The 13,868-nt window shown below is 52.2% G+C and overlaps 1 protein-coding gene across 2 annotated transcripts; it reads right to left on the bottom strand.

Moving 5' to 3' along the window:
- Positions 1-1,353: 1,353 nt before the first annotated feature.
- On the bottom strand, positions 1,354-12,463 carry ZCCHC10 (zinc finger CCHC-type containing 10). 2 transcript variants are annotated; one of them, XM_082291546.1, is made up of 4 exons: positions 11,930-12,463; positions 9,257-9,418; positions 6,478-6,519; positions 1,354-3,152 (listed from the first exon to the last, which is right to left on the bottom strand). In XM_082291546.1, exons 1-4 carry the CDS (start codon positions 11,968-11,970, stop codon positions 2,882-2,884), a joined length of 516 nt encoding a protein of 171 aa, XP_082147672.1. In that variant the 5' UTR covers positions 11,971-12,463; the 3' UTR covers positions 1,354-2,881. The 2 variants fall into 2 exon arrangements, with proteins under 2 accessions (XP_082147672.1, XP_082147671.1); XM_082291545.1 differs by lacking the exon at positions 11,930-12,463 and adding an exon at positions 10,308-10,715.
- Between the last annotated feature and the right edge of the window lie 1,405 nt (positions 12,464-13,868).

The raw sequence follows: 13,868 nt of genomic DNA, 5'->3' as shown, positions 1-13,868 counted from the left end.
GTAACTCTTAAGAGGGAGCTGGGGGTTAATGCGCTGGGAAAACCCAAAGGATCCAAGAGATACACCAAGAATCACACCTGACTGGGAAATAAGGCCAAGCTTATAGCAGTGGTTTCAAGTGTTGCCTGGACAAGTCCTGAGACACCTCCGATACCCTCCTTGGGGAGGAATCCTTCCACTCCAAACAGGAGGATCAGGACTATTTTGGGCTGAGGATTCTCATATTCTGGCCTTAGCCTGTGATTTATTCAAAAAGGAGGAGGAATTGCTACCTCCAACAGTGCCATCTATGCGTGTTCACCCAGCTCCGACCCCGGGCTGGGGCTGCTTTTCTCCATCGTGGCTTTCTGTGTGACCGATCTTTCGGCCGCGGAATAAAATCTATTTCTTTATTAAATTTAATTTGGCTGAAATTCTTTACCTTACACTCATAACAATGATGGAACATGCGAAAAGCCAACATCACAATCCCATTTATAACAGAGGGATCCGCCGGAGGCACCCGCGGTGCTGCGGTCCTGGCCGCGGAGTGATCCGCCGGAGGGACTATTTGTGATGCGCTCCCGCCCGCGGAGGGATCAGCAGTGATGCGCATGCGCATCGCGGAGTGATCCGCCCGAGGGACTATTTGTGATGCGCTCCTGCCCGCGGATGAATCAGCGGTGATGGCGCCCGCGGAGTGATCCGCCGGAGGGACTATTTGTGATGCGCTCCTGCCCGCGGATGAATCAGCGGTGATGTGCTCCCGCCCGCGGAGTGATCCGCCCGAGGGACTATTTGTGATGCGCTCCTGCCCGCGGAGGGATCAGCGCTGATGCCGCCCCGCCCGCCCAGCTGCTCTCGCTGCCTTTTCCCGCTCTCCCCTCTGCTCCCAGCGCTTCTCCTGCAAAGGGCGCGGCTTTTCCTGGGCTCTTTTCCTGCCGGGCTGCAGCGAGCGCTCCCCTCAAGGAGCAGGGGCAGCTTTGCTCGCGGCGGCAGCGATTCAACAGAGCAGGCCCGGAACAATTCCTGCTTAGCCGGGCTTTGAGCACATTCCTGAGCCAGCACCAGCAGCAGCGAGTGAGGCAGCGGCACATGAAGGAGGCTGCGGCTCTGGCCAGGCTGGGGAGGGGTTCCTCTGTAAAAGAAGAACAGGGAGAGACAAACCAGAAAGGGCAGGAAAAAAAGAAAAAGCCAAGACAAACTAAACTTTTTAAAAACAATAATCTGGATCCAGAGGGACTTCTGGCTGGAGAACTTCCTGGGGAGCAATCCTGCCCCTCTGGGAGGCAATGCCAGGGCAACTCCAGCTGAAACCTGCACACAAACACCACAAAGATTTCAGATATTTGCAGGAAGCATCCACTTAGCAACTGCTGGTTAATAATTTATTCACTTTCCCATTAAATGGTACATTCAGTCCACAAGACTTCAACACCTTTCTGGTAGTTTTATTTACAGTCTGCAACGTGTTCTGTAAAACACAGGAGTGCTCACACACACACACACACACACACAACACAGGGATTTGCAAACATTTAAAGAAGTACAGTTTATTCCAAAGGAAGTCTACGCACTACTTTTTCCATAAAAATTATAAAAAATACTTTAGTTACTGTATTTTACCTAAACCAAGATACTTGAGAATTCTTCCACGAGTGATGCCCCCTCCCCACAAAGGGCACTCCAACAAGAAGAAATTCAGGAGACTGCATCACCAAATAAAATCCTAATGGCAACTGCTTCAATCCCCCAGAAGAACAACGAATTCCCACTCTGCATCCAGCAATCCCTGCTCTGCAGCCTGTCTGGATCTGCTTTCGTAGGGCTTGTGGGGCTTTTGCACTCACTCCCTTCTCCAGGGCAGTTCCCACAAAGAAAGAATGACTGAATTTCTGCAGACTGTCACTCGGCAATCCTGCATTTCACACATGCAAAGGGAAACACTTTCCTTTGAGCCCTTTATTTCAAGGAGTCTCTTTTTTACTGAGCATCCAGTGAGAACAGTGCCCAGTTGTGGCTGTTATTATTTCTCTGCTTTTGCTGCGTGGCAATATTGTGCTGGAGCTCTGCAGAACACCCACTGCAGCCCTTGTCTCACTGGGGCACACCGAATTGACAAAAAAAAGGCACAAAGATGAAACTCCTAAAGCAGCAGCAGCCCCAAGTCACTGAGCTGCTGCTTCCCACCACCAACACTCTGTGTCTCAGCAAACACTTCCAACGCACGAGCCAAGGCCACAGGGGAGTGAAAAGCCCAGAGCCTGCGGGCAGGACAAGCACTCCATTGATCAGTAACAAACCAACACAGCTCAGCTGGATGGTGCACTTAAGACTGGACCTGGAAGCATCAGGAAAAGCCATTGGAACACAAGCTCAGCAGCACAGAATCCATTTGGCACCAGCTGATGAGATGGGAGGCTCTGTGTGGGACACGTTGTGCATTCAGCTTCAACAATGCCACAGCTCCACAGCAGCGCTGAAAAACTTCTGCTTTTAACAGTTGGAGAGGATTTTCTCAATGGAAGTGAAGCTGTCATTAACAGAGGAACAGCACATGATGCACAGCATAACCTGCAATAAAAAGCTTTTGCTTTCCAGCATGTAAGCATCCAGGTTACTGGACTTCAGCTCATAGAAACGAATCTGATGATAGATTTTTTTTTAATTTTTCCTGGAACTAAAAAAGTAAAATCTTCCATAAAAGGATAAAGCACAAAAATACTCTCTCAGTAAGTCTCAGGAAACCATTTAATACCTTCCATGTCCTAGGAACAACTAGGCAAAACACTTGGAAAGTGTGAGCAGTAGAAATGTTGACCATTGAATGTTTGGCAGCCGTGTGCTCCAGCCCCTGGGAGGGGCTTGTCCCCCACTCCACACCAGTCCTGCAGCTCCCCAGCTATTTCTTCTTCTTCTTCTTTGGTGGCTCATCCTCAGAGGAGCTGCTGCTGCTGCTGCTGCTGCTGGAGGAGCTCGGATCCGAGTCGAAGTCGGAGGAGGAGGAAGAGCTGCTGGAGGAGGAGGAGGAGGAGGGGGAGGAGGAGGAGGAGGAGCTGTCCTCACTGTCACTGTCCTCGGAGGAGGTAGAGGAGTCCTGGCTGTCAGAGGAGTCGCTGGCTGAGCTGTCACTGCTGCTGCTGCTGCTGCTGGAACTGGTCACACTTTTGGACCTGGGAGAGAACAAAGAGCTGAGCACAGCCCTGCCAGAGCCCATGGCACCGTGTTCTCTGCTCTGCTGTAATTATCCAAAGATCAATTCATTGCCTTGAAAATTTCCAGGCCTCACCACCTAAGATGAATTCCTGTGCCCTCCCTCCCTTTCCCACTCCTGGATGAGTGGATTTTGGCCATTTGAGCAATGGCAGAGTGGCCCCAGGGCATGACATAGGCCAGCAGGACTGCAGAGAGGGGCAGAGAGGGAAAGCTGACCAGGATCTCGTTCCCAGCCCTGAGCAGGGGCTTTACTGGCCTGACTGTCCTGTACTACCCGAGCTCTGGGGACAGTGAACCAGGCTCAGTCCCTGCCTCACCACTGGCACCGTGAAATTCTGGCACTGCAAGAGTCAGGGGAGGTTTCAGCAGTGATTTCAGCAAGGTCAGAGCCGCTCCCAGCAAAAGCTGTTCTTAGACTACTCCTGGCAGAAGAACCCAGAGTACCTGCCACTGCAGGATGCTTGTGACTTCCAGGTGGAGGAGAAGGGTGGAAACAATCCAAGATGAAGACAGAATGATGAACACAGCAAAGAGGATTTCTGTATGCTCTGCACTGTTTTGTCACGTTCAGCCCTTCCTGGGCTGTTCTCTGCTTGTTGTTCTCAAGATCAACATCTCCGACTAAGGGCGGGTGATGTGAATTCCAAGGAAGTACAATTCAATTCTCCCCTAGATCTTTCCCTAAAGTACAAGATACTGATTCACCTCCCTTCCCACCAGAGTCAATCAAAGACTATCCAAAAACGTAAATGATGATAATGCGGAATCTGGTCTCCATTAGAAAAATTAATGTAGTATTTTTTATCAGAGCTTTGGTTAAATGTAACAACGCAGGAAGTGCCTGTGCTCAGGTTATTGGAGAGTGTGAGGTTTTCTCATCGCATCAGCCCTGTCAGCTGACAAATGTGGCTGTGCACTAAGGCACAAAGCACCGACGTTTGCACACTACAGCTGGAATCTGCTATCTCCGTGTGCAGACACAACCACTGCTCATCACAGATAAACCCACAAGGGCTGCTCCAGCACTGACTTACCTGGGGAAAAACCAGCACTAAGAGGAGCAAAATAAAAAGCATGGGAGTAGTAGTTTCACCCTGAGCAGCTCCGTGAGATGGGCAGGAATCAGAGAATCCCCTGAGTAACTCTGAACTTGCTTTTCCTGATCACCTTTCACAGAATCCATAGCAGCAACCCATGAACATCCCGTGTGTAGGTTTATTCCAAAACCCACTCGCAGAAACATCAGGATATTGCACCTAAAGCTGCCTCTGCCAGAGGGAAGCAAGAGCTGGGGCTGGGAGAGGAAACAGGCAGGAACTTGCTCTCAGGAGAGGCAGCACGTAGGCTGCTGGCACTGCCAGCAGGAGGACGCAGGTGGGAGCAGGTAAAATTCCAATACAAAATGCAACTGGGGAATGTGACAGTGCAGAGGCTGTAGGTTGGCAGTCTAAGACTTTGGGGTTTATCACAGCTCTGTGAAAGCACCAAATTTTGCCAGCAGGTACCACTCATCCTCCTCAGGACAAGCTTCCAAGAGTTCATCTCTCAATTTGTGCCCCAGTGTGGGCCAAGTGCTGGTGGAGCCTGGGCTGGCACCCCGAGCTCTCACCCCAGCTGGCACCCCCAGGCCTTTCCAATGTGCCACTGCCACCCAAGCCACAATGGTGGGGCCTGAGGAAAGGAAGGAATGAGGAGGGACTTAGGACACAATCCTGCCCTTCAGACAGGCAGATTTACCTGTGCTCCAGTCTCAAGGGGGCTCTCAGTGGATAACTCAAGCATCCCGGGTGGGACACGGGGGCCAAGGAGCAGCTGGAGGCAGCTCTGTCCCCTGGGCTCCCAGGGCTCTGCAGCAGCTGCTCTGCCCCAGCCTGTTCTTCTGCTTAGGCCTGGGCTCCCTCATTACTGTTTAGATCAAAACAAACACACTCTGGGGAAAAGAGTTCCTGCTCCTCCTGCCAGAACCCAAACTTTTACAGAGTTTTGTTTTAAATCTGGAAGTTATAAATTTGCTGCAATCCCCACATTTAATTCTTCTCATATTAAAATAAAAATCTAAGTAGCAAACTATCTGGAAAGGAATTTATATTGATGGACTCTGTGCCTGCATAGAAGCTGGAGAATCATTCAAATTTACAAGAGTTTTAAAATTTCAAGGGAAAAGTGCCCAAACCACCCCCTTCTCCACGAACCCTTCTGCTCTGCTCATTGTTGCACTGGTTTGGAGCTCAAATACTCTGTAAATCATTATGCCAGCACAGGCTGCAGCACCTGAGGAAGCTGAGGCAGGAAGTGGCCTGAGCTGCCCAGCTCAAAACCAGTTAATTCGTGATCTCACCAGTCCTGAGTAACTCCAGCAATAAACTGGCACTTCTGGGAAAGCAGCCTTGGCTAAAACACACTGAGACAGCAGCCCAGCATTCCAACAAAGCACATTCCACAGGGCAGCCTGGAATAAAGGAGCCCTTTAGACTTCTGCTCTGCCTTATTTCCTGCCTGCCACACACAGCAAAGGCCTGGCCTTTAAACACCTCCTGAAAACTGGGTGAGATCAGACTGCCAGCCAGAGAACTGACAATAAAGGGGAAGAGATGCTGGGGCTGGTACTGCTCAGACTTTCCCCGGAGTCAAACTCCCAACACGATCCCAGCAGTGTCAGAGCCACAGTTCTGGCTGCTCCTCCTTTCCATTTGCTAAGAAAGCAAATTCCCAAGTAAACATTAAGTAAAGTACAAACAATGTGCAAAGAGTTCTTGGCTCCAACCAGGACTTGGAGAGGGGCAGGGTTATTTCCCGGATTTTGGTTTAGTTTGGGATCGAGGGGGTTTTGTTTGGTTATGGGGTTGGAGTTTTTTAGATGTTTTATTGCATTCTCTACACAGAGCTTGAGAGAGAGAGAACTGGCAGGAGAAGGGAATGAAAACAGCACAAGGCAGAGCAGGATGGGCAGGTGGAGCACTGAGGGAGCAGAACCCCTGAGCCAGTCTTGTTTCAGAGGCTCCTGATGCCCTCTGAGGCAGACAGAGGAAGACTTTTACTGCTCCAGCAAGATCATACAGGGGGAGGAAAATCAGCAGGGAGGAAAACAGAGAGTAAAAACTTGCGAGTTTTTGGACAGGGAGGAGTAGAAATTCTCCAGATGTCTGTCAGACAAAAGCCCCTAACAGGCTCAAAGCAGTAAAACCAAACCTTATTTGCAAAGTTGACTTTTGCCACCCCCCCTGCAAAAGTCCTGCCAGTGCAGGACCAGTCCCCACCAGTACAGGACTGGTCCCCACATACCTTTTTTTCTTGGTCTTCTTTTCTGCAGCACTTTCTCCAGCACTAATTAAGGGGGGAAAAAATAATGGCTCTGATTAATGCAATAGGAAAATGAAATAACTAGCAGCACAGTGAGGCTGAGTTCAATATTCAAAGGGCACTGGGCAGCTCAGTCCCGTGCAAAGCAGAGCAAAGGGGAGGAAAAGCCAGCACTTCACCTCTCATTTTCTGTGCTATTTATGCTCTACTCTCCCCTTTGCCTCCTTTTGTATGGACAACAGCAGCTGGGATGCAAAAGGCACAGGAGAAAAGGGTACAAAATTTGTGTGTAGCCATATTTAGCAATAACTGAATTGATTGAAATAAAGGGTAAAAGCTTGACTCAGCCTGTAACTTTCACCTTCCTTTCAAGTGCAAAAAGAAGCAGAAAAATCCATTCATATTGATGCTTTCCAGCTATGTCTCTTTCAGATTCCCAGGTGTTCATCCCCTCACAGAGTTTTAGTGGTGACACAGAAGAAAGTTCTTTGTGTGCTGCCAGAAAAACGAGATTTCTCCAATTTTTTATTTTCACACCTAAAGTATGAAAACATTATCATCACACAGAAGAGTTCTGCACACTCTCCTGTGGGCAAGGGGAAGATTCCCTGATAGGCAGATTCCAACCCCTCCTGTCCATATTTACATCCCTAAGGCCTCAGACCCTCTGTAGGTAACCACGGGGTTCCCAGGTGAGAGGAGTCACTGTGAGAACAGAATTAAACCCCAAAGCACCTCTGAGGAGACAGCGCCTGACTCTGGGAGTGCCTCCCTCTCGTGTGGAAGGTGTGGTTTACTCAGGAGTTACTCCAGGAGTTCCTCCTCTGCCCAGGCCAGGCCTGCTCCAGACACTCCCCGTGCCCTCAGAGCCACAAACCCAGCTCAGGGCTGGGCTCAGAGCTCCAACACCACCAGGAATGAGCACTCCCTGAGCCCCCTGCCCTCCCAGCCCTGCTCTAGGCTGGGCAGGCACTGAGGGGCTCACTGACACCTCCAGGGTGGCTCTTCAAAGGTGGTGGCACAGGTGCTCCACAGCAGACCTGTGCCAGACCCAACTTCTCCACGGGCAAGGAAGAACCTCCCAAAGCAGGTGACACAAAAAGCTCTGCTGTGACCCAGGAAGTTGTTTCTCCAGGAAGGAAAAGCTCCATCCTTGGAAGTGCAGCACTGGCAGCCAAGGAACAGGATCCCCCCTGGCACAGCTGAGGAGCTCATGGTTACACGAGCCCTGAGAACCCAGCCTGGTGCACCAGGATTAAACCCTGCTCCCACCTAGGGGTTACTCAGGCTCCCTTGCACAAGGGAATTTTTCGCAGCATGTGTCCCTCACTGAGGGCCCAAAGCCTCCTTTAGTGCCAGCCTGGCCAGGCCTGTAACTCTCACATTAAGTGATCCCACACTCAGACCCAAGGCCAAGGACCAGAATAAGGAATTGCACCCTCAATTCACCCTCCTTCAGTGGTAAGGTGCAGAATTTACCAGAAACAGGGCAGAAAAGGAACAAGGAAATAATGTGAGCCTTTAACTCAACCTTAGCCTAAAAATCTTGAGTCTCTGAAGAGACTCTGCCTCCAAATCGAGCCAGGTGTCAGAGTCCAAGCACTCCCGATCTGTCCACAATACTGGCTGATTCTAATTACTTCACAATTACTCACTGGATCAAAATTCATTTCAGAATCAATCACTTTCCATCACTCACAAGCTAATGAGCCTCCACTCCAGGCAGGCTTTCAGGCCTGACTCACAACTGCTGCTGAGCTGGAGCAGCTGAGGAGGCCAAAGAGCCCTGCTTGCCCCAGTGCCACCCTTCCCTGCCCCATCGGGAGGCAGCACAAGCTGGGAATGCTCTCCATACTCCCATCCTGGCAGTGGGAAGAGCTGGAAGTGGCAGTGACCAAGCCCTCAGGAATTCCAGGTGCAAGGAGTGGCACTGAGAGTGCCCCTGTCCCTCTGCAGCTCCCAAAATCAAACCAAAGCCGGGCAGAGATGACCCTGGCACACTGGAATTTCATGGCAAACTGATGTGCTGTGTTCCTTTTGCCTCTGGATCTGCTTGTTGAAACAATCATTAACCTGGAAGGAAGCATTAAAATGCATTCCCAGGGCAAAGTGGAAAGGAGATCAAGTGCCCCCATGCAGAGTTCTGGTGAGGTTTCTCTGCTTCTCCCACTTTCTCCGCTGCCACAGGAAATCATTGTGCAACTCAGTGAGATGTTTTTACTTTGTGCTGAGTTCCAGCTGCCAACCCAACTCTCCTTCACCTGTCTGACCCCTGCAGCTCCCAGGGAGCAGCAGGAGCAGGGCTGGGCCGGGTTTAACCACGGCTTTGAACAGCAAATCTGAACACAGGACCAGAATTGCTGCTTTGCTATAAATACATGTACAGCTTTCACCCCCACCTGCCTGGACAGCACAAAACCATGAATTCAAATAACCAAGGAATTCAGGCAACTGCTCCACTACCAAAAAGGCTCCACCTATTTTAACTTTGGCTCAGTGCACGGTTTTTGTTTCAGACAGGGCAAAACCAGTTTGAAGTGATTTCAGGTGAGCACATGTTAATGAAAGGCTTCCATTAAATTAAAGTGTTCATTTTAATCCTCTGGGACCCGAGTGCACACATTTCACTGAACACACCGAGCAGCTCTAACATTAACACACATCCCACAGTCTGGAGGGAAAGGTCACAGGAAATGGGCTGGGACATCATCTTTTCTTTTATTTCATTGCTAAACCAGGCATTCCACCCTGCCAGTCTTACCTCTGTTGCAGCTGGAGTTGCTTTTCTTTCTCCTTAAGGATTTTGGCCAGCTGAGCTGTCCTTGAAGGCCTGTGCAGGTATTTTCTCTTCCCTTTGCATTCATATGTCCAGTGGCCAAACTCTAAACACTTCTGACACCTCACATGCTGCTTGTTTGCCTCCCTAGGAAAATGCAGAATTGCTTAAGTGACTCATTCCAAGTCTGTTCTCCCCAGTGAAGAATCACTTATCAATCAAGGTGTGGTTAAAGCAGATGTTCACAGCTGCTCCAGCTTGGCTCTGGAACCAGGACATGGGCAGGAACACCAAGTACACACAGCACTCCGGCAAACAGACCTTCAGGAACCAGAACACTTTCACATGGGAACAATCCCACTGCTCAATTTGCTGCTCTCCAACAGCTGCAGCTGGTTCTGCCTTCAGAGAAATCACCAAAATTCTCTTTTACAACAAAGAGCAGCAGCTTCATCTCCAAATCCTGCAATTTAACACCCAAGTCCCAAACTGCCCAATTCTCACTCCCAGCCTGGGACTCTCAGAGTAAAGAGAATAAACCCAAAGGAGCTGCACCCAGGAGCTGGTAAAGCCTGGCAGGAGGTTTCTCTTCAGAACAATCAGATTCCTGCTCCTCCTGAGCCAGACCTCCCTGCCTGCCCTGTCCCCAGGCACCTGCAGCAGCAGGGAGATTTCACACTCAGCTTCAGTTCTCGCTCTGCTAAAATCCCCTGGGCATCTTCAGAAATCAGGCAAGGGAAGATGCTCCCGTTTTCATGCTGCAGTTCTTAAGCTACTCTTCTGAAGCTCTGCAAAACTGTTTTGCCTCCTCTCCCAGCTGCTCTCCTTAACAAACAAGGGAACTCACCCAGCCCAGGGAGTGCTCAAGGTCACAACCAAAATTAGTTCTGAGCTCAGGCTGGTGTCACTTCAGTTCCCTGCCACTGCTGCCACCTTCAGCTTTTGTTCCAGGTACCAAAATATGAATTTTTCAAGGCCAGCCCATCTAAACGATCTGAAATTGCAGCCTGCTGATCTCAGGAGCTCCCAGACTCACTCATGAGGATGAAGTGACAGACCAGCAGTGAGCACTTCTCCCTCTTCCAGCCAAGCTGTGAATTGCTCCTCCCTCGGCTTCGGCAACCACTTTTCGTGCCAGTTCCTGAAGAGAATCTTGTGCTGAACATCCATCACTTTTTCAATGCAGAGCATTTGGCTTCATCCTCAAGCCCTAGAAACACTCAGCTAAACCAGCACTAAAACCTGATTAAACTCGCATCCTGCACAGCACAATGAACTTGGACTTGGGCAGGAATCAGAATATCTGGGAATGAAGAGAACCCAAGAGCTCGGAGAGGTTTGCTTTGCCCTTGTCCTGCCTTGGGCTCCTGGCTCTGCCACAGCAGTTACAAGAAGCAGAGCAGCGACCTCCCCTCCCCTCCTCATCAACACAAACCCCCAAAAGCAGAGTTTGTCTCTCTCAGACCCACCCTGAGCTGTGTCCGCAGGAACAACGAGGGTGTTGAAAGCAGCAACCCCACAGCTCGGCGTCTGCAGGGCTGCACCGCTGCTCCCACCAGCAGACACTCCCATGGAAGCTACAAGGGTGAGGCTCAAGCCCCAAAGCCGAGGTAATGAACAGGAGAACATCAGCCCTGCTCAGCAGCTGCAGCTCTACAAACACCACGCCAGCACCAACGAGCTGACACTGAGGAAAAGCACAAAACTGAAGGAAACTTTTAGCAGGGATCAGTGACCCCAAGCCGGGAGCAAAGGCTGACAAAGGGACAGCTCAGCACAGACCCAGCAGGCACAAAGACATCCAAGCTAAGAGAGGAGTCCTTAACTCGAAGGAAACAGCAACTTAAAAGAACACTTTGAAATCCCAAGTTGCTTTCCTCTGGAAAACAGGAAAGCGATTATTCTCATACAGAAGTTGTCCACATCCTGCAGATTGTGATTAGGCAAAGCCCCCAAACACAGTCAAAACTATTGAAACAAGAGAAATCAATTAATTTAAGGAAAAAAACAACACCCAAACCATCAGAGAATTGGAAAACCAACACCAGCACTACCCGGGAGTGGGACACGCATTTGCTGCGCTTCACAAACAAGCAAAACCGCGGCTTCCTCGTTTCAGGGCTCTGCAATCAGATCCCTTCGGTGCGGAGGGAATTGCAACATCCCCGTCCGAGCCAAAGGCGCTCTCTTGGCTTTCCTTTGCCTTTCTGACGGTTCTGGAAGCAAACCACAACAACGTGACGCGGAGGTCATTTTTGCCGGTTTCAGCGCTGAGGAGCGGCGGCCCCCCCGCTCCGAGCGCCGCGGGGCCGCTCCCGACGCTGCCCAGCGGCGGCACCGAGCGCCCGAGGCCAGCAGCTTCCTCCGCCCCTGCCCGAGCGCTGCCGCTCCCCGCGCAGCGCCCTGAGCTGCAAAGGACCCGCCGGCATCCCCGAGTCCAAGCCCCGGCCGCGCACGGGACACCCCGAGGCCGCGATCGTTTCGCCCCAACCGTGTTTTGGGGCGGTTTCCCCTCAGCGGAGCTGCGCTGCCACAGGACGCAACGCAGCGGCGTGGAAGGCTCAGAGCGCCGGGAAAGCTCCGGGCCCCGCGGCCCTACCCGTGCTCGCCGCTCCCCAGCCCGTGCCCGCCCGGCGCGGCCCTCCCGGTCCCACTCACGCCTGTCTGCGGGCAATCAGCCGGTGCATGGGCGTCGCCATCTTAGCGCCCGGGACGGAAGTGAGGGTGCGGCGGGGCACGCCGGGAGGTGCGGCGGCCGCGGGACATGCCGGGACACTCCGCCCGGTGGGCCGGGTGCGGCCGCCATTGAGAGCGAGTCCTCCGGGACCATAGAGAACAACTCATCGGGGATCATAGAGAGCGAGTCCTCCGGGAGCATAGAGAGCGAGTCCTCCAAGACCATAGAGAGCGAGGCCTCCGTGACCATAGAGAACAAACCCTCCGGCGGCCAGAGAGGCCGCGGCCGGGGGACTGCACTCTATCGTACCCCGTGCCGCTCCCGCCTTGTCATCGCAGCGCCCGGGCCCTGTCCTGTCCCCGTCCCGGTCCCTGTCCCGGTCCTTGTCCCTGTCCCCGTCCCTGTCCCCGTCCCGGTCCCGGTCCCGGTCCCGGTCCCTGTCCCTCTCCCTCTCCCGGTCCCTTTGCGGTTTGGTTGGTGGGCAGTCATCCAGCTCTGATGGTTTAATTTGTAAACACGCGATATCTAATAATCTTTCAGGTTCGATGGAAAACTGTGGAACCAGAAGTAAAGGAAATTTATAATTTTAATATTTATTTCCCTGCAAATTCTTGAGGTAACGGAAGTGGTGGAAAGGGCTCCTGGGTGACTTCGGTAGCACAGGGAGGTGGGATTTCGGAGAACTGGGTTATTTGTGGTGTGATTCACATCAGAGCTTGGGGCAACCTGATTCCCAGATCCCTCAGCCGAGGGGATCACAAAGCCCTTTCCTATTTGAATATCCCAGAATAGCCCGGTGAACCTTACGCCAGGTGACGTGTGAGGGCTATTTACAGCAGCCCCAGGAAGAGCCTGTGACGGATACCGGCCAGGGATTATTTAAGCCCCCGTTCGGGGCCGTGTTTGGCCTGCGTTAATGAATTCCGAGGCTGGACTGGAATTGCAGTGAACTGTAAACTGAGGCGGGAGCTTCTGGGAGAGCACTGGCACACACCATGGTGCTGGATTTCCACTGAAATCATGTATCTGTTTCTTACCCAGATGACAGGAAAAGGAGGGTGTCAAGTGTGCCAGGCAAGGATTTATGTGTGAGTAGGTTTTGGGCGAGTCTGAGGGCTGCAGGCTGAGATCAGGAGTGACCACGGCACAGAGCGAGTAAAACTCTGAATGGAGCACAGGGTGGAGGCTCCGGGGAACACGGGGTGTGCCCAGAACTGTCTGTGGGGCTGGCAGGGCCCCTCTCCCCACCTCCCTCCCTCCCTCCCGTGCCCAGGGCAGCAGCCCTGGCACAGCCCCAGGATCATGTCCCAGCCCAGGGTCACTCCGGGGCGCTCCGGCCCGCTTTGACACCAGGCTCCGCTCCTTGTCTCTCTTTGGAAAAGCAAAATGAAAATCCTAAAAGGAAGCCGGGTTCCCAGAGCTGTGGGTTGCGCAACATTCCCCACGCGGAGCAGCAGCCGGGGCTGTTCCTTGGCACCTCGTGCTACGCTCGAGGACGTCCGAGGTCAAAGGCTTCATTAATATTCTGTCATTAGCACCGTGATGCAATTCCCGCGGCAATTCCCAGCCCACCGGCACTGCCAGAGCGGCATCACCGGGACGGCCGAGCCACGCCGCGGCTCTGGGGCAGGAGTCCTTCCTGCTGGCACCAGTGAGCTGCTCTGCCGTGCGTTTTCCGTGTCCCTAAAACAAGGAGCAGCGATGTAAACACAGCGCCGGGGACTCGGCGACGCGCGGTGTTGGCGTGCTTCGTCACGGAATTGAAAGCATTCCCAAACATCCCGTTCCACAAAAGTCATGGATGTAAGGATCAGGATTAGGTTTGTGTTAGGATGAATCCACCAGTCCCTCGTGCTTTCATCCCAAAATGCTTCCCCCGGCAGAACCTTTCACACTGCCAAGGTGAGCAGCTCCACTTTC

Source organism: Coloeus monedula, assembly GCF_965178545.1.
Source record: "Coloeus monedula genome assembly, chromosome: 15".
In the NCBI taxonomy this organism is placed as follows: Eukaryota; Metazoa; Chordata; class Aves; order Passeriformes; family Corvidae; genus Coloeus; species Coloeus monedula.
This window is presented reverse-complemented; position numbering and strand designations above follow the sequence as displayed.

What these genes read in the sequence shown, in the direction of transcription:
- ZCCHC10 (XM_082291545.1), bottom strand. Translation starts at nt 10,462, where the DNA reads ATGCTCTGCATTGAAAAAGTGATGGATGTTCAGCACAAGATTCTCTTC. An exon ending in CAACTCCAGCTGCAACAGAG is followed by an intron (nt 6,520 to 9,256) that starts GTAAGACTGGCA and finishes CCCCTTAATTAG; the next exon opens with TGCTGGAGAAAGTGCTGCAG. An exon ending in AAGAAGACCAAGAAAAAAAG is followed by an intron (nt 3,153 to 6,477) that starts GTATGTGGGGAC and finishes GTTCTCTCCCAG; the next exon opens with GTCCAAAAGTGTGACCAGTT.